Source organism: Zingiber officinale, chromosome 8A (genome assembly GCF_018446385.1).
Source record: "Zingiber officinale cultivar Zhangliang chromosome 8A, Zo_v1.1, whole genome shotgun sequence".
NCBI classification, from domain to species: Eukaryota; Viridiplantae; Streptophyta; class Magnoliopsida; order Zingiberales; family Zingiberaceae; genus Zingiber; species Zingiber officinale.
Window position 1 is genome coordinate 31,370,336 of NC_056000.1, and position 25,789 is coordinate 31,396,124.

At 38.8% G+C, this 25,789-nt stretch overlaps 2 protein-coding genes and 1 long non-coding RNA gene across 3 annotated transcripts; 1 reads left to right on the plus strand and 2 right to left on the minus strand.

Moving 5' to 3' along the window:
• Positions 1-772: 772 nt before the first annotated feature.
• On the minus strand, positions 773-5,090 carry LOC122008305. The gene is made up of 2 exons (XR_006119260.1): positions 4,810-5,090; positions 773-3,438 (listed from the first exon to the last, which is right to left on the minus strand). It is a non-coding gene; the product is annotated as an uncharacterized LOC122008305 (long non-coding RNA).
• A 2,766-nt stretch (positions 5,091-7,856) lies between these two features.
• LOC122010665 (probable WRKY transcription factor 31) lies at positions 7,857-9,209 on the plus strand. The gene is made up of 5 exons (XM_042567173.1): positions 7,857-8,009; positions 8,094-8,168; positions 8,273-8,542; positions 8,621-8,731; positions 8,814-9,209. Exons 1-5 carry the CDS (start codon positions 7,857-7,859, stop codon positions 9,207-9,209), a joined length of 1,005 nt encoding a protein of 334 aa, XP_042423107.1.
• A 4,256-nt stretch (positions 9,210-13,465) lies between these two features.
• On the minus strand, positions 13,466-14,720 carry LOC122008306 (replication termination factor 2-like). Its single transcript, XM_042564005.1, has one exon. The coding sequence runs from the start codon at positions 14,676-14,678 to the stop codon at positions 13,632-13,634; it is 1,047 nt and encodes a 348-aa protein (XP_042419939.1). The 5' UTR covers positions 14,679-14,720; the 3' UTR covers positions 13,466-13,631.
• Between the last annotated feature and the right edge of the window lie 11,069 nt (positions 14,721-25,789).

Sequence of the window (25,789 nt, forward strand, 5' to 3'; positions counted from 1 at the left end):
AATGCTACTTGTGAAGCTAAAGACCAGAGTCCACAAGGACATCTTATATTCCCCATAGTCCTGTGGTTTGATGATTGAAATTGTATGTTGTCTCTTGTTATAGTAGAAAAGTTGATATTGAGAGCTAAATGTCAAACACTGTCTGCCATGCATGAAATTTCATAAATTCTGTGGTCTGACTTCTTCCATTTATGCTATGTATTGACAAGCTAACCCAAATAGTTGGATTCAAGACTTTCAAAGTATTGACAAGCTAACCTAAATGGTGCTATAATGCCAAGAGTAAAAGACTCCGCTGCTGTGTGATCCGAGAAGCTCGCGGCAGAAGGCCACAATTAGTTACAAACTTCTGGCGTCGGCACCTTGCGTGCATTGAGTACTAGTGTTGTTGAGATGCTTGACGGAGAGGTGGAAAAAATTGCGGAGTTGGCCAGGAGAACATTCTGTTTCAGAAATCACATTGCTTCTCTGTGGATGGCACAACTCGACCCTTTTATGAAGGCCCGAGTCTCTCGAAGATGCGGAATGATAAATAGAAAATAATTAAGGGAGCACAGTTTGTATGGATGATTTGCTCTTTTTTAAGACCTTTTTTCATGAAGCTTTTCAGTGCTGATTGGTTGCCGATGTTGTAGGTTTAGTTTTGGTATATGCTTGTTGAATCTAGTTGGTCATTGTTGAGATGCTATGATCTATTTAATTTGCACTGCATTCTTTAGCCAACCAATTAATTTGTTTATAAGTGCAGTTTTGATTCCACTTGTGATTATGATTATTTTAAAAAAAATCATCTAAGTATATCAAACAAAACATAACTAGTACATAAAATCAGTGAGTACACTTTATACAAAACTAGTGCCAACAGATATCCAAACCTGAGAATACCACCTTAGGCAGTTAGAGTTGCATCAAGAAATCTAACTATTGATATTCAAATTTCAAAGTTCTCCAATACTAACTGATTCAGTTCAAAATGTCGGCATAATAATTGAACTCTACAAGTTGCAGATGTGGATATTTGGATACTAATGTTCCCTTTATGCAGTTAACTTTTACTGCTGACTCTGAGTCTCTGAGATGACTAGCAAGAAGCGTGGTTTTGGAGCAGGTACATAACCTTGGATCATGCATCTTGCCAGCCTAGTTGGCGTGATTGCCGTTCCCAAAGTGTTGTTATCTTCTTCTCCTTTCTTAGGGATGCTTCAGCTCGTTCTCTAGCCTCCTCACAGATCTCAGTTGCAGCAAAGCACTTCTCGGCCTCTTTTTGGTATTGAGAAGCTGATTTATTGGCATCAAGAAGCCTCTTGTAGCTTCACTTCCTCTGTGAGGAGATCCACAAACTGTTTCTCCATTTCCTTGCTGATCTCAGGATCATCTTTCCCGCAATCTTCAATGCAGAGGAGTGTTTTAGATTAGATAACCACAGCAGTTAACATTCGTAAAGATGGATGTAAACAAGATCAAGAGCCATAGGATATGTTGGAAATTGACAAGTGAAAGCAAATAAATGAAACATGCAACCTAAAGACCATCTTTTTATTTCAGAAATACAACACTCTGTTGATCATTCAGTTTCTCCACCTCGGGAAGAATTTCGAAGCCATTATGGTCTTTATCTTTGCTGTTTATGAATCTTTATCTAATCATTGACCAAAAAAGAATGAACAAAGCATAAATAGTATCTTTCCTTCACACTTTCTCCATAGTTATTTGATGCCATCCATCTTATAAACTTGTCATTTGAAAAAAAAAAACAATAATCAAATATTAGATCAGTTTAATCAACGCATATAAAGCAAATTTTCATAGGGCAAACAAAATCATGACTCATGCAGCCGTGATTCACAACCATGGAAATCATAGTCATGAGAATTGCATGTATATGACTCTAATTTGTAAGTAGCAGTTAAAAGAAATTAAAAGTTACAACTCAAAACTTACAACATCAGTAGAAATAGTTGATTATGCCCCACAAAAAGATGGTATAGATGAATAGGAATGAATAGAACCAGTTGCCAAGGTTAATTTACTGCTGAGGTAACTTCTGTTTGAAACTGACTGATAGTTTCAGTCCAGAGTCAGAACAGCAGATTTAGGTTTGTACATCAGACAGTTTCTACTCACATATCATATCTTTGACCACAATATGAGCTACATCAATAGATTCTATAAACCGTAAGAGAAGATATCAGCTTTTTTGCTAAAATACTCGATCAGAAAATTCTCTTGGAACATTTCAATCCTACAGAAACAAGTTGTTCAACAAGTTATGGTGGTTTTCAGTCTTGCTGAGGGGAATCTGTCTCAATCATTGTAGATAACCATATATTTGTCCCAGACTAATAAATAAAAAAAGGGCAAAACTCAAAAGGACGCCCCAAATTTTGCAAATCATCAAAAGAGCGCCCCTTTTTCAAAATAAATCAAAAGGGCACCCCTTCAATGTTTTTATCCCAAAAATATACCTTGACCCAGCGTTGTTATTGAAGAATAGAACCTATCGGATAACTGCTACAACATGTTTAAGATGAGTTTAGAGCTTACACAGTGTAGAAGTTACCTAATAACTGCTACAATGTGTAGAAACTACCCAATAGCTGCTACAACATGTTTAGAGTGTATCTGAACACTATTATATTAAAATACTATTTATGAACTTCATCAAAATCACTTTAAAATGATTGTAGAAGCTATTATGTATTTGTTACAACCCCAAACACATTGTAGTAGCTGCTTAGCTTCTATACGTTGTAACAACTACTCGGTAGTTTCTACACGGTGTAAACCCTAAACCCTAAATCCTAATCTCACCCTAAACGTGTTGTAGCAGCTACTGGATAGCTTCTACACGTTGTAGCAGCTACTGGGTAGCTGCTACAATAACGCTGGATCAAAGGGGTGTTTTTCAAGATAAAATCATTAAAGGGGCACCCATTTGATGTTTCTTTTAATTTGGGCTGCCCTTTCGATTTTTGCCCAAAAAAAAGGACGCCTGGTGCCAGAAGCTCCTGTCAATATACGCAGAGGTTATTTCCGAGACTCAAACCCGTGACCTCTAGGTCTCATGACAGCAACTTATCCTAGAATAATATATGGAACTAAAAAATGCACACTCACCAATCACCATCTTTCGAATTTGTAGTGCCTAATCCAAACATGTGTTGGTCAGAACAGTAAAGACAACCATCAAATAGTTCTGAAAAAAGAGTTAAATATTGATTAAGCCTGCACAAGATGTTCTTTGATATCTACACACAGGTGCCTAGCATTTAAATATTTAAAAGTATGCAATGAAAATGAAACTAATAACATGAGAAATAAGCCGCCAATGACTTAATTCACCATAAAATAAAGTTGGTTTATTTGGCACCATGATAGGACTTCAATTTCAATAAACTACAGATACTCCTTTACCCGTAACTGAGAGGTTCAACAATCCTGGGAAAGGAAAAAAAAAAAAAAAGAAGGATATATTAGTAACAAGAAATAGATGCAACAGAGTGCAACTTTACAAACCTCAAATAAACAATCTAATATATTTAGCAAGAATAGAACATGCTAAAGCTTCATCCAGTCAGTCTGGAGGTGAAGTGTTAGGCGATCTTAAAGCACTGGTGATCTAGGTTCACAAGATCCTTTAAGGGCAACTAATCCTCCCGAGTAACTTGGAGAGATAGGAGAAATCTTTCAGGAAAAGGGAGGATATCAAAGGGGCTACGCTTGCATTTAGATTAACTCACTAGATCAGTTAATTCATTTATTTTTTACACTGATAGAAATTTCATTTCAATTTATTTATGTTATAATGGAAGTAAGAAACTTGGCCAACTTACTGCAGATGCACTCGAGGAGAGTCAAACCATCTAAACCTTGATTATATGACAGGTTAGGAAGGTTCAGAAAGAATTCAAAAAACATGGTCAGAGAGAGAGGAGAGAGAGAAAGAACAAGAGCAAAAAGTTAACTTAAGAAAAGTTAACCGGAGAATGCTCAGTTTACTACCTGTTAGATGTTGTTTAATTAGATATTACCCTCGATAGATTGGAAGGGTTTGGTATTGTTCTACTTGCGGTTTATGTGAAATATCCAAGGAGACTTCTATTCATTTTCTTATTCTATGGAAATCTGGAAGACTATGACTGTTCTCTATAAGGAATGTGGAGATAGGAAAGGGGAGGAACTGTTGTCATGGACTTTTAATTCATTTAAGACAAACCTAAGTAATCCGTCCTTCTCTTCTTATGTTTATCAAATATGGGGTGAAAGAAATAGGAGAATTTTCTCTCGTACCCAGAAATAAAGCAGATTAAACAATGTGGAAGACTAGGCTCATTTAAGCAGTAATGCACATAACATTCCATAGAAAATGAGATAACAAAACGTCGATTTGAAATTCACAATACCATCTTAACATGTGTTCTCGTTTTGTTTAAATAGGCTCCAGTCCTAATTGCTCCTCGACTAATATACACTTTTTATCTATCCTAGTAATTAGCTGTTAGCACGTCACGAAATTGGATAATCCCCAAAAAACATATATATATTGAAGAAACATCCAAGAACAGATCACATAGAATGTCATACGCCTACAAGGAAATATATAAACGTTGCATTAACAAGATTAGCGAATCTGAAGTTAAGATTAAACAACCCCTTCCCCCTGTCGCCAAAAGATCTAAGCATCAAATTGACAACTTTCGACCAGATCCATCCTTCTAAATTCGACATAATGAAATCGATCGACCACTAAACCCATATTAGGATGGGAACAAGACAACCCGAGAAAGAAACCAAAGAAAGAGAGAGAACCAGGGCGATGGCCGAGAGAGAGACCGGTGGCGGGCAATCGCAGACGCAAGGGGCGCATCCGGGAAGGGATGAGGAGGATGAAGAGAGAGAACCGGCGGCGACGAATCCAATATTGAAGCGCCAGAGAGCGCTGGGCCGGAGACGCACAGCGCCGAGGCGACGGCGAAGACCACCACCAAACAGTTGAGGCGCGCCCTCGACGGCCGACCTACGCTAGGCATCTCCTCCTGTTCTGTTTCACTCGACGCCTTCGTCTACTGAGCGGCCGGTAAACGAAAGGGTGTATTCGACTTTACATTTGTTGATTTTAAATGTGCAGGTGTATTTAATTTAGATTTTTATAAATTTATAAAAAACTAATGACATCCGAATTAAATTTTTAGAGAGTTTTATAAAGTCACATATTTACATTTGATTTTTTAAAACTATGAAAATATTTTAGTATCTAAAATGTTAATAAAGTTTTATGAATTCTTTTAGAAGTTTTTGGATATAAATTTTAATTAATAATAACTCTTCAAAATATTTGGTATAATTTTAAAAATAAAATAAAAGGTCTTCTTTTCATCCTTGAGATTTCTATAGAGTTCAAATCACTTTAATTTTTTACAAATAAGTCTTTTCCTTTTCCGTTTTTCAATTTTGATTATTTCTTTAATCTTACAAGTTGTATCCTTGTTCAACCTCTCAGCGGCAAAGTTGGGAGTCCTCTGAAATGTCGTTCTCCGATATTATAACAACAAAAGAATGGATTGGAACGGCTGAAACAGAACAATAGTTGCTTGCAGCCTTTTCTCCGACGGTGACTCATGGCGGCTAGTTGTAGGCAGAGTTTTTTTTCTCCGGTTGCTTGTGATGGGAACCAATGAGTGTCATCCTGTGAAATATGCGGTGCGGCCGAAAAAGAAGAAAACAAATAGAAAAATTATTTGAGGTGGTCGGTGATGCTTCCTTGACTACTTACGAGCAAGTCGAAGTTGAAATCGATTTTGACGAGGCACTATGCATAGAGGGAAGAGAAACTTGAGACAGTAGATTTTAATATAAAATATATATTAATAAATCAAATTAATTCTCAACTTAATTAATAGATAATTTAATAAAGTTTAATGAAATTCGAGCTTAAAAATATTTTATAAAATTTATTAAATTTTATAAATTTCTAAATAAATTTTATATATTTATATTTATTTATTTTAATAATATTATTTCTAATAAAATTAATAATAATATTATTAATTTTATTACTAATCAAATTTATCAATTTAACATTTTATTAAAAGTTTAACACAATTAAAGGGTTGACTAACATTTCAGATTAATTTGAATCAAAATTATAAATAAAAATATTTAAAATTATTATAATATTATTGAATTTAAAATTATATTATTAAAAAAAATTTAAGGTTAGGAGTTATCTTCTCTTTATTTTTAACGAAAACAAGATAAAAGTATAAAAAGTTGAAAAAAAAAATTATGGACAGGTATGTTATTTATTATTTTATTAAAAAAATAAATTTAATTAGGTATTTTAGATTTTGTTTGAAAATAAATATCATGCGAGACATGACTACCTACGGTTAAATCCACAAGTTTAATGAAATTTATAAATATCTGTAAAAGTCTTGCAAAAAAATCTATAAAACTCCATGGAATTCTTTTTACAACTATACAAGATTCTATGAATGTCAATAAAAATTTATCAACTCCACAAAAGTTTATCATTAAAAAAAAAATTAATGAAAGTCATGCAATCTCTTGATTGAATACACCCCCATAAAACAGTCATTTGATATAATTTGATTTGGTCAAGATTCTCATTCTCTTACGGTCAAACCTAGGGGTGTAAATGAATCAAGCCACTTATGAGTTATTCGAAGCTCGATTCGATAAAAAACTCATTTGAGCTCATTTAATGAGGTTCGTTAAGATAAACAAACTAACCTTAAGCTTCACAATATTCGGCTCGTTAGCTCGTGAATATGTTCGTTAAGCTCATGAATCAACTTTTAAATAAAAAAATAATAGTTTTGATATTAAATTTATAGATTTTACACTCTACTTATGAAACATGTAGACAAATATATTAAATTATTTTATTAGAATAAAATTATAAATTATAATAAGAATATTATAATTTTCTCTAGATATATAATTTAATTTTTAATGAATATTTAAATTTATAATTTATATTTATTATATTCGTTTAGGCTCGAATAAACTCGTGAGTCATGAATATATTAGTTAAATAAAACTCGAACTCGACTCGATTATAAATGAGTCAAACTTAAACATTCAAGAGTTCAACTCAGCTCGACTCAATTACACCTTAGTCAAACCGTGTAGTCCTTTCATTAAGCCGGTTGAATTGCAAGGTCTTATCAAATTCGGTGAGCGGTATTACCGTTTCATTAAGCCGGTTGAATTGCAAGGTCTTATCAGATTCGGTGAGGTATAACGAGTCCATGGCGTTGGTAGTGAAAAGTGAATCCTTACCAACTCCGCATTTTGAATGTTCAGTGGATGTGTTGGTCATCTTCTATATGGATTTTTTTAAAAAAAAAAAAACTATTTTTTGTAATGATGGATAGACCGAGCATTTTTATTTTTATTTTTTTTAATTAAATTAAAAATATCGAGGAAATCTGTTGCAAAAACTTTAGATTCAGTCATTAACCATAATATTTACATAACAATTCAATTATATTTATTATAAAAAAAAGAAACTATAAAATTACCATAACTTGCCGAATACTTCGCGGCGGTGGCGCGCAACGGATAGGGTTCGCGATTTCATCGCGACGGTTTTTCGGTTAACAAGTCTCGCCTGGCCGTCGAAAGACGCCTTGACCGCGTCCATCAAGTCATCCCTCCTCTCCATATAAAATATACGCCACGCTGCAACTTTCCAATTACAACGTCTTCACTGCTTTCTCCATCATCTTCGTCTTCTTCATCGCCGTCTTTTCTTGGCTCCGACATCTTCGAAGTCTTCTTCAGCTCTTTTCCTGATTTTGGCTGCTGCTTCTTTTCCTCTGTCAAAAGGCATGGAGAATACTGAGTCGTCGTCCAGGAAGAGATCGCCTTGCGACCCCGGGGATTGTTCTTCGCCGCCGAAGCGCGGCCGCGTCGAGTGTAGAACAATGGCAGGATTCACGGACGACCATCATGAGGAGCTGGGCCTTGACCTGACGCTTCGGGTCAGTTAAGATCTTAGAATATCCTCTGTTATCGCCTAGAAAACAGTTATACTGATCCTTGTTGAATCGATCACCTCATAACAGCTTGGTTTGTCAAGCACAACACAGAACCAGAGGGTGCAGTTTCAAGCACCAGCAGTGGAGGATGAAATCACTAAGGCATACGCGATCCATCGACCAGTTAATTTCTTGATCTCTATGAATCAACGATTAATTCTTTGTTCTTTGTTTCGAAAAGTTAAAATTTTCTGCTATGAATCCAGTTGGAAGAGGTTCGAGCAGAACTCGCTGAAGCAGAGAAGAAGAATTTGCTTCTGAAGGAAATGCTCAGTGAAGCGACCACGGAGAACGACGAACTGCGAGATCGTATATCGACGCTGTTGTTCGAAGGCAGAAATAAGCAGGCGAACCAGGCGACTGATAAAGGAGAAGAAGATGAGGACCGCCCCTCCTCTTCCTCCAACCTAGATCAAGCCGAGCGAAACATGAAGAAGCCCCAAGTTTCGCTTCGGATCCGGACCGATAAACCGATGGTATTATAGCGATTTCACATCGTTTTCTATATATTTTCGTACGGTTCATATATTCATTAATTCTACTAATGAATTCAGACTATGGATGGCTGTCTCTGGAAAAAATACGGGCAAAAGATGTTGGGGAGCGTTTTTCCTCGAGCTTACTATCGTTGTTCTTTAATGAAGGACTGCTCTGTTAGAAAGAAGGTACGTAGTAGATTCATACAAACGATATCTTGTTTTCTCAATCAATGTACGTACGAATAATTGTTTTTTTTTCTAAATATAGGTTCAGCGTTGTGCTGAGGATCCAACAGTGTGGATCACTACCTACTGGGGGTCGCATGACCACCTGCTTCCTGATGACGCCGTCGCGACGGCCAGCGGCACGTCGGAGGCCATGTCCATGTTGTTGTCCGGCTCTTTGTCCTCCACGAACTATGGGTCGATCTCCAGAGACAGCTTTTTGGCTGGAGCGACGATCTCGGCGATCGACCCTTTCCCGTCTGTCATGGTTGACTTCACTCGCCCCCCGCCCGACGTTGACCGGATGAGCGAGTTGACTAGAACCATTTTCAGCGATCCTGAATTCAATGCTGCACTCGTCGCCGCGGTCACTGCTTCCTCCAGGGTTCTCGGAGCCGACGGTGACGGTCAAGGGGATGGCAAAGAAACAGTGCAATAAACGATTTCGATGGAGTTGACCTATCGCTAGTGCTCAGGATTCAGCTAGAAAAAAAGGCATTGGTAGATCTTGAAGATTTATGTAACCAATTCTAAATAATTAAGGTAGATATGTTTTTTTCTTAATTTGCGATGGTATGATTTGCACTGATATGCACTCACTTTACGAGATTGTGCATGTATCGTGGATCGCTTTAGATTCGTTTTTGTATTGCAATTGCCTCTCCCTCCTCCTTCCTCGTGATTTCCATCCAAGTAAGCCAAGTTTGAAAGTCACAGAAAGGATTTATATGGAAAGGGAAATGGATGTGGAAATTGGAAATTTTGGATAGGAGTTTGATCTATCATCTATAGATAATATAGTCAGCCTCCAACGTTTAAGATATCAAAAGACACATGCAAGCACAAACCTATAAAAAAACATAAGACACTTGTTCATGGGTGGAATCCGTCACCAGCGGTCCCACATGATATATCGGAAATTTACGGTTGACTTTAAAAACAGAGCATTTTTTTTAGCTTTACTAAGATTCAATCCAGACCGGTCGACTTATCCGATACTAAAAAAAAATCTATAAAATTTAAATAAGAAAATTTCAATTAAATTGAAGGGTTCATATGTGTGTATTACTGTGTAGTATCAATAGGTGAGGGCGGCGATGTGATGATGCAATAACGGCAACGTTAGACAATAATTATAGATGTAGGCGAAGAGTTTGAAGGTAAACAAAAATGGATTACAAAAAATTAGAATTTAGAGAAATAAAAATAGGAAAAGATTCGTCTATGCTAATTTTTGTTTTTTTAGGGACATTTTTATTTAAAAAAATTCATAATATTTTAAAATTTATAATTACATTTTTTTAATTTTTTTCTAATGAATATATTTTATTAGCTTTTAATATATATATATATATATATATATATATATATATATATATATATATATATATATATATATATATATATATATATATATATATATATAATTTTTTTAAAAAAATAAGGTCTTGTCAGAAGTAGGACCTGTACGCTAGTCCCACCTTGATAGCACCTAGGCTAGCTCTGATTCAATCCTTTATTTAGAACATCCCAATGAAATGTTAAACACCCTCTCTCTATTGTCATTGGGCATTAAAAGGGAGTGTTAAGAGGGAGGAACGTTATTAATCCTTCTCTTTATTTTTATTTTATTTTATTTTTTAAAAAATGATAAAAGAATATATTAAAAAAAATTAATATGATTTTTTTTTAAAATAGAAAAATTATTTTTTAAAATAAGATCAATAATAATAATAATTTAAATATTTTAATATATATATATATATATTATATTTATTTAATATGTATTAATTTTAATATGATTGAATAAATTATGGGACCTATAAATAATTAATGTTAATATTAATGTTAATGTTAAAATAAATATGAACCAAAGAGATATATTATTATAACTAGTATGATCGTGCACACGCGTTGCGTGTGTAATATAATAATATATAAATTATTTGGGTCTTTGAAAATCCGAATTGTTTGGATTTTCTAGTGTCATCCTTATGAACCAAGAATTAATTATTTGGATAAGATTCGTCAGACCCATGCAATAGTGACGCTAGAGAATCCCAACAACAAACTACTGTAATGGGCTCCCTTATAAAAAAAATATTTTAATTTAATATTATACTTGTCTTAGTAAAAAAAAACTAAGAAAAGTATATTTTTAACGACGTCGGCCTAAAATATTTATAAAAGTTTCTTTAATTATAGTGTTATCAATTCTAAAATATGAGACTAAAGATAACTATATTTTTTTATATAAAACAACCAGAGAAAATTAATGATGAGAAAAATTCATAATAATACGTTGTAGCTTAGTCTTGAACTCTAGATCCCTGATTATTTTGCTTGTGGAATTACTAATAAACTTTGGAATTATTTTTACTGTGAATAGAAAAAAAATATTAATGTAAATATATTTTAGGCTTCAACAAAATTAGTTAGTAAAGGAGGAAGATTTTTAATAAAATAGTAAGATAAATATATAACAATAAATTAAATATTTTTAATAAAATAATAAATATTATAATGAATTAACATTATGAAAATATTCTATCAATAGAATTACCAACTAAACAAGACACTTTCAAAGAGAAAGCTATAAAAAAAAATATATGACGCGGTTCTTTTTCAAAAACAGAGTAAAGGCGCCCATCAAATAGTTTATTTGAGTGCTACCGTAGCTGTGCTATTGTAGCAATTAGCTACTACTTGTAAAAGCTGCAGATAATTATTATAATGAATTTTGTTCCCGGACTATGTTACATTGGTATAATATTTAAATTATCATCTAGTCAGTTATGGTTCCATCATTGTCTATGATGATTTTATATTTTTTTTTCAAAGGGATAAATAAGGTGCACAACTAAAAGATATTGACTTCTTAATCGCTCCCCGCGAGCGCTTCCTAATTTATACTGATGATAGGTGGAAAAATTTTGTAGGATCTGATCGGTCACCTTCAAGACTACCCAATAAAATTAATTGAGTTTATCATTTTTTTACAAGATGAGTAATAATATTTAACACTTAATATGATATTATTTTAAAATTATAGAATACAATAATTATCATTTTTAAATAATTTCAATCAATTTATAATAATTTGATAAAATTTAAATAATTTCAACTAAATTAATAAAGAATATTTTGATATAATAATATTTAGAATTTAGACTTTAAAATTTTAATGAAATAGTTAATTTTTTTTTAGGTTATAACTGACTAAGGAGTTTATAGATATTATAAGTAATTTTTTGATTAAATTTAAAATTTTAAAATAATAAATCATAAATTTATCAGTGAGATAGTTATTTTTTCACATTGTACATTTTAATAACTAAAAAATAACTTTTATACATCGTGGCTCTAAACTTTGAATGTTATTATATTAAAAAACTACTTGCTAACTCGGCTAAAATTATTTATTATTTTATCTAAATTATTTTAAAATAGTGGTAACTATCCACTACCTGTAATAATTCTGAAAGCAAAATATTAAGAAGAAATATTAAGAGACACAATAAAGGATGTTAGATTTTTAAGTTGATCGATATGTATTTTTTAATTTATCTTGATAGTCAAGGATAATTAATAAGACTAATTAGATTATCATTTTTTTTAAAAAATAAATTATTATATATTATAAAATGGGACGTCTTTTTATAGTAGTTTTTTTAAAAAAAAAACATCCTTGTAATAATTTAGGATGCCGTTTTAATTTTTTCCAAATAACAAAATATATCCCCAAAAGAACTGGTAGAGACTTCAACATCCCCCAAATCTAAACATCTTTGTCATCCCGTTCCCTACATTGAGTTCGCAATGCTGTACAGTTTAACCTCTATCTTCCATGTTGCAAAACACCTAAATAATATCACTTGTAGGAGGCATACTATCCAATTCACTGACTAAATAATATCTACTTTTTCATGGAACTACCGAGTATAAACAAAGAGTACACTGTGGTGTTCATAATTCAAGCAACTTGTGCTTTCACTAGATTCATTTGTACACAACAAATCACTAAATGTGAAATGATATTACAAGAGTTCAGAATTCTAAATGCAATCTATCAGACAACCTATCTCTTCACCATCTTTAGTGTCCAGGCAATCATTAGTCATTAGACATTCATTTTAATAATAAAGATACCTTCTAACAAAAAATATTGATGCAGGTAATACCGACTTGAACGATATCTTCTAACAAGAACACATAAACGGAGTGCATCAATCATCTACTAGATAATCACAAGCACAAGCAAAAGCAAATATAGTGCGCATAAATAAAGAGAAATCAAGCTCCACATTCAAAACCATTACAGGCACACAATGGAAATTCAAGCCTAAACACATTAAAAAAGGAGCAGCTCAAATATATGTCTAAAGTTGATTGTCAAAACATCAATGCAAATCAACTAGAAATCTCGAGCTGTAACTATAAAACACAATTAATACTGGGGATTGGCTGCATGGAACAATCCTCACCATTGAGTTCATTCAGATACAGAAAACATTCCCATTATTTTAACTACATTGGAACATTAAGTCAAAGCTAAAGCTCATTGCACAATGTTGGCATAATTCATTTCTGCTATATCAGTTAAAAGATGAATAGTAATTTGATACTATCAAGAAGGAATAGCATGACCAAACATTCTCTAACAACTATCAAGAATGTTCATTAGTACATGTATCATTACTGCAAAGTGCCATGTATCATCAATCCCACCACAATGAATTACAGCAACATACATTAAGAGCACCATAAGATACCAGAATCTTGTTGGATAAAGTAGAAGCATGAAAATACAGAGGAATCAAACAGTGCGAGACAGGAGTGCTCTGAATAACCAATTTAAATATCAATTCCTGCCCAGTGGAAGTGATCGGCAAGAATAAGTCTCCTTGAGTTCTGATTTCTTTGAGGATGTAAAAATAGATGCATAAACTTCCTTTGTTGCATTGGCAGGAACCATATCAACTGCCTTGAATCTTTTCACCCCTCCATCCTTCTTCCCGTTCTCCAGGATTCCATCTTTTCTATCACTAGAATGTTTTGTACCACTTAAGCATGCGCCAGACTTCTCCTTCCTATTCTTCGATTTCCCCTTCTCCTCTTCCATCCTTTCCCTTAGCGCAGCAACCTCTTCTGCACTCCCATTGATTATAAGCTTATCAGACTCCTTAAACTCCTTATGGCAAATCAAGCATGCAGAAGCCTTGACTTCTTTGAGAGCCTTCACACTCAAAACGTGTCCGCAGCCACGAAGCGCAAAGAATGCATATTTCCCATTGAACTCAAGCCCGGTGATTGGGCACTCGAACTTCGTCTCCGAGTTGGCAGCGCTAGGGTTTGGTGCCAGATGGACTGCGATCATGTCTTTCAAACCCCTAACGTGGCCGAATTCCTTTGGCATCTTCTTGTGGATGAGAGCCTCAACGAGGGCTTCCTTGTTGAAGAGGTTTCCCAGCCAATCAACAACGACCGGCGGCACAAGGGGCTCGCCAGAGAGCGCGCAGGTCGTCCACTTAGAGATACGAGTCTCGTTAGGGTCCACCTTATCAGGCTTCTTAATAGCGTACATGTTGAGGTAACAATCTCGGGACTCTGCGCCGGTGGCGCCGCCATCCCCGCCGCCGCCGAGCAGGCGGTAACGCAGGGTGAGGAGAGCATGAGACCCGGTAGCAACGCCTGCGGAGGCAAGGGTGGATGAGTCCGCCAGCGGCTTGCCGCCGAATTCGAAGTAGAGGGATTCGGGAGCGAGATCCAGGGGAAGGAAGGCGAGCTTGAGGCGGTGGAGGGTGAAATCAGGGTCGAGAGTCAGACATCGGGTGGGGATGGCGAGATCTGGAGATCGGACCATGATCTGAAGATGCTTCCGCAGAGATTCCATCGCTAGGGTTTCCATCTCCTCTTTCCCCCGAAGAAACCAGATTACAATACGGAGAAGAAAGAGCACCGTTAACTGCTGTTTATATAGGCGACGTGTAAATTTCGTAACGGAGTTGAACCGACACGGCGAGAGTCGTCAAATAAATCGCTGATATAAAAGCAAACCAGTTATTTAATTATAATTCGAAAAAGAAAAATCTACAATAAAATTTCGTAGGACAGATCACAGACACAGGCGCTCCAAATTATATAGATAGTGAAAAGAACACTTCAATAAAAATAAAAATAAAAATGACATTTCATGAACGTTTTATCCCCAAAATATTTTCATTCTAATATTATTGTAACAGAATTTTAAATTCTAAATATTATTATATTAAATTTTTTAATCAATTTAATCAAAATTATGATTAATTAATTAAAATTATTTTGACATAGTTATAGAAACTAACTCCAAACATTATAGCAGCATTACACTATAGAATACTATATAAATTTTTTATATATTATAACAATTATAAAATAATTTTCCTATATCATACTATTTTACTATTTACTCTTAATGAATTAAAAAGCCTAAAATTAAACTATGTTAATATTTTTTTTCATATTGAAAATAATTTTAAGATTTATTAGTAATTTGATTATCATTTTTTTCTTGCACCTTAATTTTATTGTTTTTTATCATTCTCTTCTTCCTCTCTTCTCTCCCTCTCTAATTTTTGTTATCAATTCATCTATTTTGACTCTTCTGCTTATTGATAAGTTACATCAATTTATGTGTACCTCACTACTTCTTCTAAAAAAATCATAGTTGTATCTATCCATCTCTATATCTGATCGATTATCTTGTCAATTCTTCGAATGATATAAGCTATAGCTATATAATTTGAGGTATGATTAAACCTAATTTTTACTTTATTTTTCTATTAAAATTTTTATAGAATAAATCATATTAATATTGAGTAATATTATTTAATTGTTTGACGGTAGTTATTTATTTTATATAATTTATGCTTTTGATGCGGATGTAGCTTAGGACATAGGAGGGATTAAGAGGAAGGGAAGAGCATTTTCGTCCTTTCTTGGATTAAGGGCTTTAGGGTTTTAGTGCTTAAAGCACTGTTCACGGAGGGGGAAAAGGGGGCTCCGCCACCAAGAGGGATCCCCCTTTCCACACTCCTGGCGACGCCGGCCTTCGCCGATCGCCACCTCCGCTGCTCTCCTCCTCCTCGCGACGCAGGCACTGCACCGTCACCATCATTTCCTTCTGGATGCCATCGCCGCTGCTGCCACCGGCCGGAACTCCACACACGTGGCCTTTCCCTGCCACCGCCAACGTCACGAGTCTCGCCACTCCTAACCTTCGTCCCTTCCTCCGCCAAGACGTTGCGGGTATCGACGCCACTACCGCCGGCGAAGGGCTCCGGACGCAGCCTACCTTGTTGGCCGCTCGGGTATCTTATCAAACAAGCTTGAACACCCCAAAGTTCGGCTCGGCTCGGCTCGTTTACAGCCCTACTTGCTGCTGGCATCAACATCTCCGTTGCACTCCTCCTCCTCGTAGCGCCTCTCATAGCCGCGACTTCGCCCTTGCCACCGTCGAGTCCAGCGGCCACTGTCACCACCGCGTCCAGTGCCCACCCCGCCACGCCCAAAGGCCTTTGCCACCGCGTTCAGTAGCCTCTGCTGTCGCCGAGTCCCGCAGTCATCGCGACCACTTCTAGTGGCCCTCGTCGCCCTCTGATGCCACCTGCAGCGACAGTCACCAGCCGATCCACGACCACCACCGATTCCACAGATGTTGTCATCCTCCGATTTGGTACTGTGCTAGCCTGCAAGCCACCGTTGTATTCCGGCCTGCGAGGCGCTGTGGTGTGTTCGGCCTGCGTGCCTATATTATATCCTAGCATGTGTGCCGACGTCATCTCTAGGTCAGTGTGTCGCTAGTATCTCCTGGTCAGCCTATTGTTTGCCGGATTCAGGTTACGCTCGGCTCCCGGCGGGCAGATCCAGCTCCTCAGCTGACACACTCATCTATCCTTCATGATTGTGACGACTCGATCAGCAGCGCGACCGACTCACCGCTCCATTCGAGCCCGCGGGGCCAGGGTACGTTCTCGTACTCCTTATTCGTGCATTCATTTCTCTATTATTATCTGGTTGCTCATATGTTCACGGAACCCACCTCGAGCATCGAGGTACCAGGGATCGAGGCAACCCGGTCGCTGGTTGTAGGTGTTGTTGACCAGAAGACTTTGGATGACTTGGTCAACCTAGAAGACAGCTCACCATCCAGGTCATGGAGATGCAGTCAACCTTCCAGACACGTCATTCCGACATCCTCGTCTTCCCAGATTCTCGACAGGATCAAATTGACACCGTTTGTGGGAACACACCTGATCTGGAACGTGAAGATGGACGATGCCGAAAAATTCTGACATCCTCATGACCTCGGTAGGTTTCGACGAATGTGTCATTCTCCTCACTCCACGGGTATTCGGGAGTCGAGGAACTGAGTCAGATCCTCTGCTGGACGACAGGTCAGTTTTTGCGTTATCTTTTCCCTTTCAGTTATATGATCTGCCCTAGTTCCTCGAACGAGGACCCCTGTGTCGATCGGCCGGGCGTATATTATCCGAACCATAGGCTCGATGTCGAAGACCCCTTGCCGATCGACCAGGCATATATTATCCGAGCCACAGGCTCGATGTCGAAGACCCCGTGCCGATCGGCCGGGCGTATATTATCCGAGCCACGGGCTCGATGTCGAAGACCCCGTGCCGATCGGCCGGGCGTATATTATCCGAGCTACGGGCTTGATGTCGAAGACCCCGTGCTGATCGACGGGGCGTATATTATTCGAGCCACGAGCTCGATGTCGAAGACCCTGTGCCTATTGGGTGGGCGTATATTATCTGAGCCAGGGGCTCGATGTCGAAGACCCCGTGCCGATCGGCTGGGCGTATATTATCCGAGTCACCTGCTCGATGTCGAAGACCCCGTGCTGATCGGCCGGGTTTGAATTATGCTTGAAGACCATTGAGCGGCGACGTTAAACTTCAGAGCCGAATTGGCAGCTATAAATACCCGGTCTGAAGACCCTCGAGCGGCGACGTTAAACGCCAGAGCCGAACCAGCGGCTATAAATACCTAGCTTGAAGACCATCGAGCGGCGACGTTAAACGCCAGAGCCGAACCGGCGGCTATAAATACCTGGCCTGAAGACCGTCGAGCGGCGACATTAAACGCCAGAGCCAAACCGGAGGATATAAATACCCGACTTGAAGATCGTCGAGCGGTGACATTAAATGCCAAAGCCGAACCGACGACTAAAAATACTCGGCTTAAAGACCGTCGAGTGGAGACGTTAAACCCCCGCCTTCACGGACCAGTCCGTTGGATATTCTTTCTCCCCCGTTCGGGGTCGAGCTTATCAGAGCATCTATCTCCCCCGTTCGGGGTTGAGATTATCAGAACATCTATCTCCCCTGTTCGGGGTCGAGCGTATTGGATCTTCTATCTCCGCCGTTCGGGGTTGAGCGGTCGTCACTGGTTTCTGACCAGCTTCAGATATTTTATCTCCCCCGTTCAGGGTCGAGCGGTCGTCACTGGTCTCGAACCAGCTGTGGATATTCTATCTCCCCCGTTCGGGGTTGAACGGTCGTCACTGGTCTCAGACCAGCTTCAGATATTTTATCTCCCCCGTTCGGGAATGAGCGGTCGTCACTGGTCTCGGACCAGCTTCAGATATTCTATCTCCTCCGTTCGGGGTCGAGTAGTCTCCACGAGCATTTATCTCCCCCATTCGGGGTTGAGCAGTCTTCACTGGTTTCGGACCAGTCTTATCGGATACTCTATCTCCCCCATTCGGGGTCGAGCGATCTTCAGTAGTCTCGGACTAGCTCGTCGGATCTCAAATCTCCCTCGTCCGAGGTCGAGAGGTCTTCATTGGTCACGAAGCATCAAAGCAGCTTATCTCCCCCGTTCGGGGTCGGGCTATCTCCAATGGTCGCGAACGAGTATCTCCGTTGGTTTCGGGTCATAATATCTCATAGGCTCTATGCCTGTTTGGCTCACGACTTTCGTTTCACTGCTCACTCGATTTCACGGGCTATGTTTCCGCTCAGTTTTCGGGCTCTACTCCTGCCCAGCGCTGCTTCGCCTCTCGCTCGGTATTTGTCTAGGCGCTCACTTGGCGTTCGCCGATAGTTTGCTTGGTAGCCGCTCGGCCTTATTTTTTCATCTCTCGGTCGACACTTTGGTCGTTCGGTCGCATTTTACGACAATCCGATCGACATTTTACGATCGTCCTATTGGCATTCTCCTGGCTGCTCGTTTAGCACTCTCGTAGTCGTCCGACCGATATCGCTCAATCGTCCGTTTAGCCATACACTCAGACTACTCGGTCGAACGCTCGACATTCTCTCGATGGTCTGGTCAGCATCTTATGGTCAACTGGTCGATATTTCCTCGGTCACCCGTGCAGCATCGCCCGCTCGCCCGTTAGGTCGGCATTTTATGGTTATCATGTCCGACATTTCCTAATCACACTTCACAGCCATTCGGCCAACATTTTTTGGGGGTTCGTCCTTCCGATCGCCTGGTTGGCATCTTCGTGGTCGCGTGCTTGACATTGCTTGCCTGCTTGTTATCCCGCGTGTCGCTTGGTATTGCTAGCTCGTTCGCTCGTCTGCTCGGCACCCCATGTGTCGCTCATCCGCTCGGCGCCATTACCATTTCATGCGATACCGTTACTACAGCGACCACTCGAGTGTCATTATACGATGGGTTCAGTGATTTGACTCGATTATTGAGAGTGATTCAACTTTGTGATAGACTGTCCAGTCAGTCGGACTCGCGCCTCCTTCGACTAGATTTGAAGGGGAGACTTGTGATGTAGATGTAGCTTAGGACATAGGAGGGATTAGGGAGGAAGGGAAGGGCGTTTTTGTCCTTTCTTGGGTTAAGGGCTTTAGGGTTTTAGTGCTTAAAGCACTGTTCACGGAGGGGGAAAAGGAGGCTTCGCCGCCAAGAGGGATCCCCCTTTCCACACTCCTGGCGACGTTGGCCTTCGCCGGCCGCCACCTCCGCTGCTCTCCTCCTCGTAACGCAGGCACCGCACCACCGCCATCATTTCCTTCTGGATGTCGCCGCCGCTGCTGCCACCGACCAGAGCTCCACACACGTGGCCTTTCCCTGCCACCACCAACGTCACGGGTGTCGCCACTCCTAACCTTCGTCCCTTCCTTCGCCGAGACGTTACGGGTGCCGACGCCACTACCGCCGGCGAAGGGCTCCGGACGCAGCCTACCTTGCTGCTGGCAGCAACATCTCCGTTGCACTCCTCCTCCTCGCAGTGCCTGTCACAGCCGCGACTTCGCCCTTGCCGCCGTCGAGTCCAGCGGCCACTGTCACCACCGCGTCCAGTGCCCACCCCACCACGTCCAGAGGCCTTTGTCGCCGCGTTCAGTAGCCTCTGCTGTCGCCGAGTCCCGCTGTCATCGCGGCCACTTCTAGTGGCCCTCGCCGCCCTCCGATGCCACCTGCAGCGACAGTCACCAGCCGATCCACGACCACCACCGATTCCACAGATGTTGTCATCCTCCGATTTGGTACTGTGCTGGCCTGCGAGCCATCGTTGTATTCCGGCCTGCGAGCCGCTGTGGTGTGTTCGGCCTGCGTGCCTATATTATATCCTGGTCTGCGTGTCGACGTCATCTCTAGGTCAGCGTGTCGCTAGTATCTCCTAGTCGGCCTATTGTTTGTCAGATTTAGGTTACGCTCGGCTCCCGGCAAGCAGATCCAGCTCCTCAACTGTCACACTCATCTATCCTTCATGGTCGTGACGACTCGATCAACAGCGCGACCGGCTCACCGCTCCATCCGAGGGCACTCCCGGGGCCAGGGTATATTCTCGTACTCTTTATTCGTGCATTCATTTCTCTATTATTATTTGACTGCTTATATGTTCGCGGAACTCACCTCGAGCATCGAGGTACCAAGGATTGGGGCAACCCGGTCGTTGGTTGTAGGTGTTGTTGACCAAAAGACTTCGGACGACTCGATCAACCTAGAAGACAGCTCACCATCCGGGTCATGGAGATGCGGTCAACCTTCCATACATGTCATTCCGGCATCCCCGTCTTCCCAGATTCTCGACAGGATCAACTTTCTTCGTGGTTTTTTCAGCAAGAAGTCTGGCGCTACGATCTATTCCCTTGCTTCCTTTATTGAATCTGGTGTTTCTCGGGTATTGGTTGTTTAGAGATTCTTGGAGATCGACGAATCCCGGATCAAACGCTTGAGGCAACGGTAATCACGAGGAATGAGCTGGAGGCTCGTCTCCCGGAGGTTGGAAGCATGCTTTTGTCTCGTCCATCTGATGTTGATGAACTTCTTTCTGTTCTTGATGTAAGACTTAGCAATCTTTACTGCCACTTTACTCGCTATTTGCTAAAGGAAGGGGAGTTTATGTGTCTACATGTTGGAAGTCTCGTTCATTTTATGTTGAATTATTTAAAATTGGATTTTTCTGCTAGGTGTGTTTAGGTTGCTCTCCTCTGAAAATTAAGCCTGTTGTTTAATTATAAGCATCTGGAACATAAATCCCAGAAGGACATGTGCTCGATGTTGCATGTCTGGCCATGGCCATTGGATTTATTGATGTCCTTGATACTTTTTGTTTTAATTATTCCCCCTTGTTTGCATTATATAGAGTTTCTGGCATTGTTAGATAAAAATTCCTCAGATGTATCAATGCACTGTTTATGGTACTTGCTCAAAGTGGTCTCAATATTATTACTTTATCTCTCTCCTTCCCTTCTCATCTTCAATTTTGCCAGAGTAAAATTGAGTGAGATTTGATGAAAACATCTAACTCTATCCGATTTCTTGCTAACTCTCCATTTTATGTTAGGTAGTTTTACTCATCTTTGATGGCTTCTAGCTGATCTCAGTAGGATGTCTGATTTCTTCAGATAAAATCAGATTGGCCAGTGCCAATCCTGATCTAAGTTGGCTGATGTGGATACTGGATAGAAATCTGTTAATTTTGAAAATTAGGATGTGTTTAACCGACTCAATATAGTCAATTAGATAGGCTTAAATTAGTTACTTTTGGTCATTCTGACATGAAATCATTGTTTTTGACATGAAATTGTTTCCTTTCAGCTTTTGGATTTCAAGTGTATATATTAAAATCAGACTGGCCAATCCTGATCCAACTTGGTTGATGTGGATAGGGATCGGCTAAGTTTGAAAATAGGATTTGCTAAGCCTACTCAATATAGTCAATTTAGATAGACTTAAATTAGTTATTTCTGGCCACTGTGGCAGAAAACAGTGTTTTTGACCTGAAATTGTTTCCTCTCAACTCATGGATTTCCAGATTATATGTTGAAATCAGTCAGATCAATCTTGATCCAACTTAGTAGATGCAGATAGGGATCAATTAATTTTGAAAATTAGGCTGTTTAGCCTACTCAGTATAGTCCATATAGATAAACTCAAATTATTTATATTTGGTTCCTCTGGTGGGAAAGTGTTTTTGACCTGAAATTGTTTCCTTTCATCTCCTGGATTTCCTGGTTATATATTGAAACCAGATTGGTCAATCCTGATCCAGCTTGGTTGATTTGGATACGATCCAGCTAATTTTAAAAACTAGGATATATTTAGCCTACTCACTGTTGTCAATCTAGATAGACTCAAATTTGTAATTTTGGCCGTTCTTGCAAGAAATTTTTTTTTTTGGACCTGAAATTGTTTCCTTCCATGGTGGCGAAAAGGTGAATACGCTCACCCCCAGCGCCCCCGTGAAATTGTTTCCTTCCAACTCCTTGATTTCCAGGTTAATTTTGAAACCAATTTATGATTGAAAAAATTAAGCTCAAAGATAGAGTGCCACTGGCTCAAAGATAATGACACTTAGTTTTCCACAGATATATTTGGATTTATAACCTTTCAAGGATATAGTGGCCAACTGATTTTGGATCTAACAAAATATATAATCATCATCTATTGAACTCCATATAAAATAAACATGTATTCTAGTTCTTTGTTGCATTGTGCAAGAATGGTTGAAAGTGATGACCATTATAATTGGATTATTATGGTATAACTTTATATGCCCGTAGAACCCAATCCAAGCTCCGGTATTGGCTGGTTGAACCAAGTAAGCTCATATGCGACCAAGAGCTAGACTTTTCTGCCTTTGCATTCGACTTGAGATTACATTTCTTCGTTTTGGTTACTTTTCCTAAATATTAAATTTCTCCCACAATAATCTGATGTAGGTCATTAATCTGTGGGGGCAATCACCTTACCTGCATCGATACATCCTTTATATGAATGCGCCCTTGCATGATAGGGGACGGGATTCTCTGGACAGTACCTCCGGTCCGCTCCTAGACCCGGGGTCATTCATTGGTGGGATCCTATGAACCCTACCTATATAACATATGGGGTCCATAATCCCATCAATGAATGGAGTGGTCCATCTTCTGGATTGCACTTTGCGGTCCAGAGGATCTATGCTCGCATGATAGAGGAGGTCCTTGCTTGAGGCTGTATTTTGAAGATTGATCATACTTCCTGTTCGACCCTACTAAAGATTCATAAGACTCAAGATTCATGATTTTTATCCAAACACACTCATTTTCTACTAAGTATGTTGCCATACAAAAGTGGTTTAATAGAACATTATTAGATATAAGTGCCTCTATGCCAGTATTAGGGATTCACCAAAAATTAACATCAAAAACTTGTTGGACACATTTCAATCATGGTTCAAAATTTGATATTGTAGTCAAACTGATGCTGTTAATGTACTCTGCAGATTTCAAACGCATGTCTGATGTTGATAATTGTCACCTTTCTGCATCTGAAGAATCCACTTTCATTTTTTACTTTTCAGTAGGCGATCAATTTGCTTGTCTTTTTTTTACTTTACTGTTTCAGGTGACTTTCTGACGTGTTATAACATTTGTAAGCTAATTTTTGTTTGATTATGCAGGCCAAACCATTCTAAGCTGGTCGTCTCTTCAATGGAGATGATTATTGTGGCAAAAAGGTGAAACGCTCACCCCCAGTGCTCTCGTCGTACCCGACCCAAGGCCATCATGAGGGATTCAATGGAGATGATTATGACAATAGTTATAGAGGAGAGTGGAGATATTTCCTCGGAGTTAATTTCATGTCTCCTGGATAGTGTTAGAAATGATGATAAAGTATCTGTCTCCCTTTTAATTTTTGTGGTCTCATACTGTAGCTGTTTATCTAATCTAACTTTTGGGTTGCCTTCAGGGTATCTTGCCTGTTGTGCGTAAGCTAGGGGAGAAAGTTATCAGGAATTGTGCTGCGAAATTAAAACCACATTTTCTGAAATTATCACAATCTGTTGCCTCATTTTCTAATAATAGTAGTAAAGTTGTAGATTCCATATGTCAAGAATCTTTTGGTGGAATAACGCAAAATAACACGAATTCAGGTGAAATTATGGTGCGTATGCCTGGTTATTGTTCGTTAATTTCAGACATTTTTTGCAACCGAAAACTTGGACATGCATGACTTCTGTGGGATATACCTGGGCATTTGTGTAATAAGTACAATAATTTGTGTAACAAGTAGCAGTTAATTTATATATATATATATATATATATATATATATATATATATATATATATATATTTGCAAATTAAGAGTTGGAGGAAATTCACTTTTTTTTTCCTCCCTAAAAAAGATTCATTCTCTCTCTTCTTGATACCATATATTTGATGACTCTCCTGTTTACCTTATTCCTTATCTCATCTGTGCTTGCCAAAGACCCTAGGAAGGTGGTGCCTAAACTGGACTTTGGTCTTGCTTTTTGGAGAGGATCTTTTTCAACTAAACATTCACAATTAATGCATATCACTATTCAATCCTTCTTGCAAATACTTGGAAATATATTTTGATTAGCAACTTGGTTGTTCTGGGAATATAGAGTATAAACTTTAACTGGCAATCCTTCTCTCCCAATTTGGAGGTAAGAGATGATATCATAATGACCACTACAATTTTGTTTTGTGATATTGTGAGTTGAACCAACAAATTCAAGGGAATCTCTAAACCAATTAACTCACTGATCGGCTCCACAAACTCAATGCATGTGCAAATTGCTTTATTGAGTGCTAACTGAAGAAACAACAAACTCTCATCCCAAGTTTGTGGATGACTCAATTCCACAAGTAGCAAGAAGATCAGTTCTTATTCAAAAGAGATGAGTTACTTATTGCATTTAATTTCTTTAGACTCTTGCGTTAGTAAATCTTTTACAATTGTATGTGGAGCTTTCGAAGTCTTGTGTGATTGTCATGTGTTCCTAGACTAAAAGAGCATATTCTGCTTTATGTATTAAAACGACAAATAGGAACCAACCCATGTAAAAAATTCAAGCTAGCAAAGATGATAGATAATACATAAATGAATGTGGTTGCATGTAAAGTGATTAAAAAATACTACTATCTGGAAGTAATTATGTATTATTCTAATTAAAGTTTAAATGAAAGAAATGAGTTAAGTTGATGTCAACATGTTCAAAGACAAACAATTGTATAAGTGAGCAAGTTGGATGAATTAAAGTTGTATTTATGTTATTAAAATGATCTAAAAGATCACAAAGTAATACTAGTGAGTCTTTGCCTAGAGTTCAAAATAAAACTATAAGATCCATATTGCTGACCATAAATTGTTGAGACTAACACAATTTACTATTGAATATAAGTGAATGGAGAAGAGGTGGAAGAGAAAAGAGACTCCATTGTGAATGAAACTTTAGTCTCACATTAAGAGTTTCATGGCATGATGATTGATTGATATTGATTTACATACATTGAGGATGTGAACAAATGCATGGGGAGAGACTCTCTCTCACACGTGGGTGCGTAGGGGGGGTGCAAATTTAGGGCTGAATTGCATTGAACCATGTTGACTCGTGTGCGGGCACGACTTGTGCATGAATGCCGGATCGGTCGGGACAAAATTCGTCCAAGTGGAACAACTAATGTGTTGCCAGTAATAATGAGTGAAACAGTAGACGTTTCGCTGCTCGGCGCTCCTATATAAGGAGGTTACGATCACAGGTAG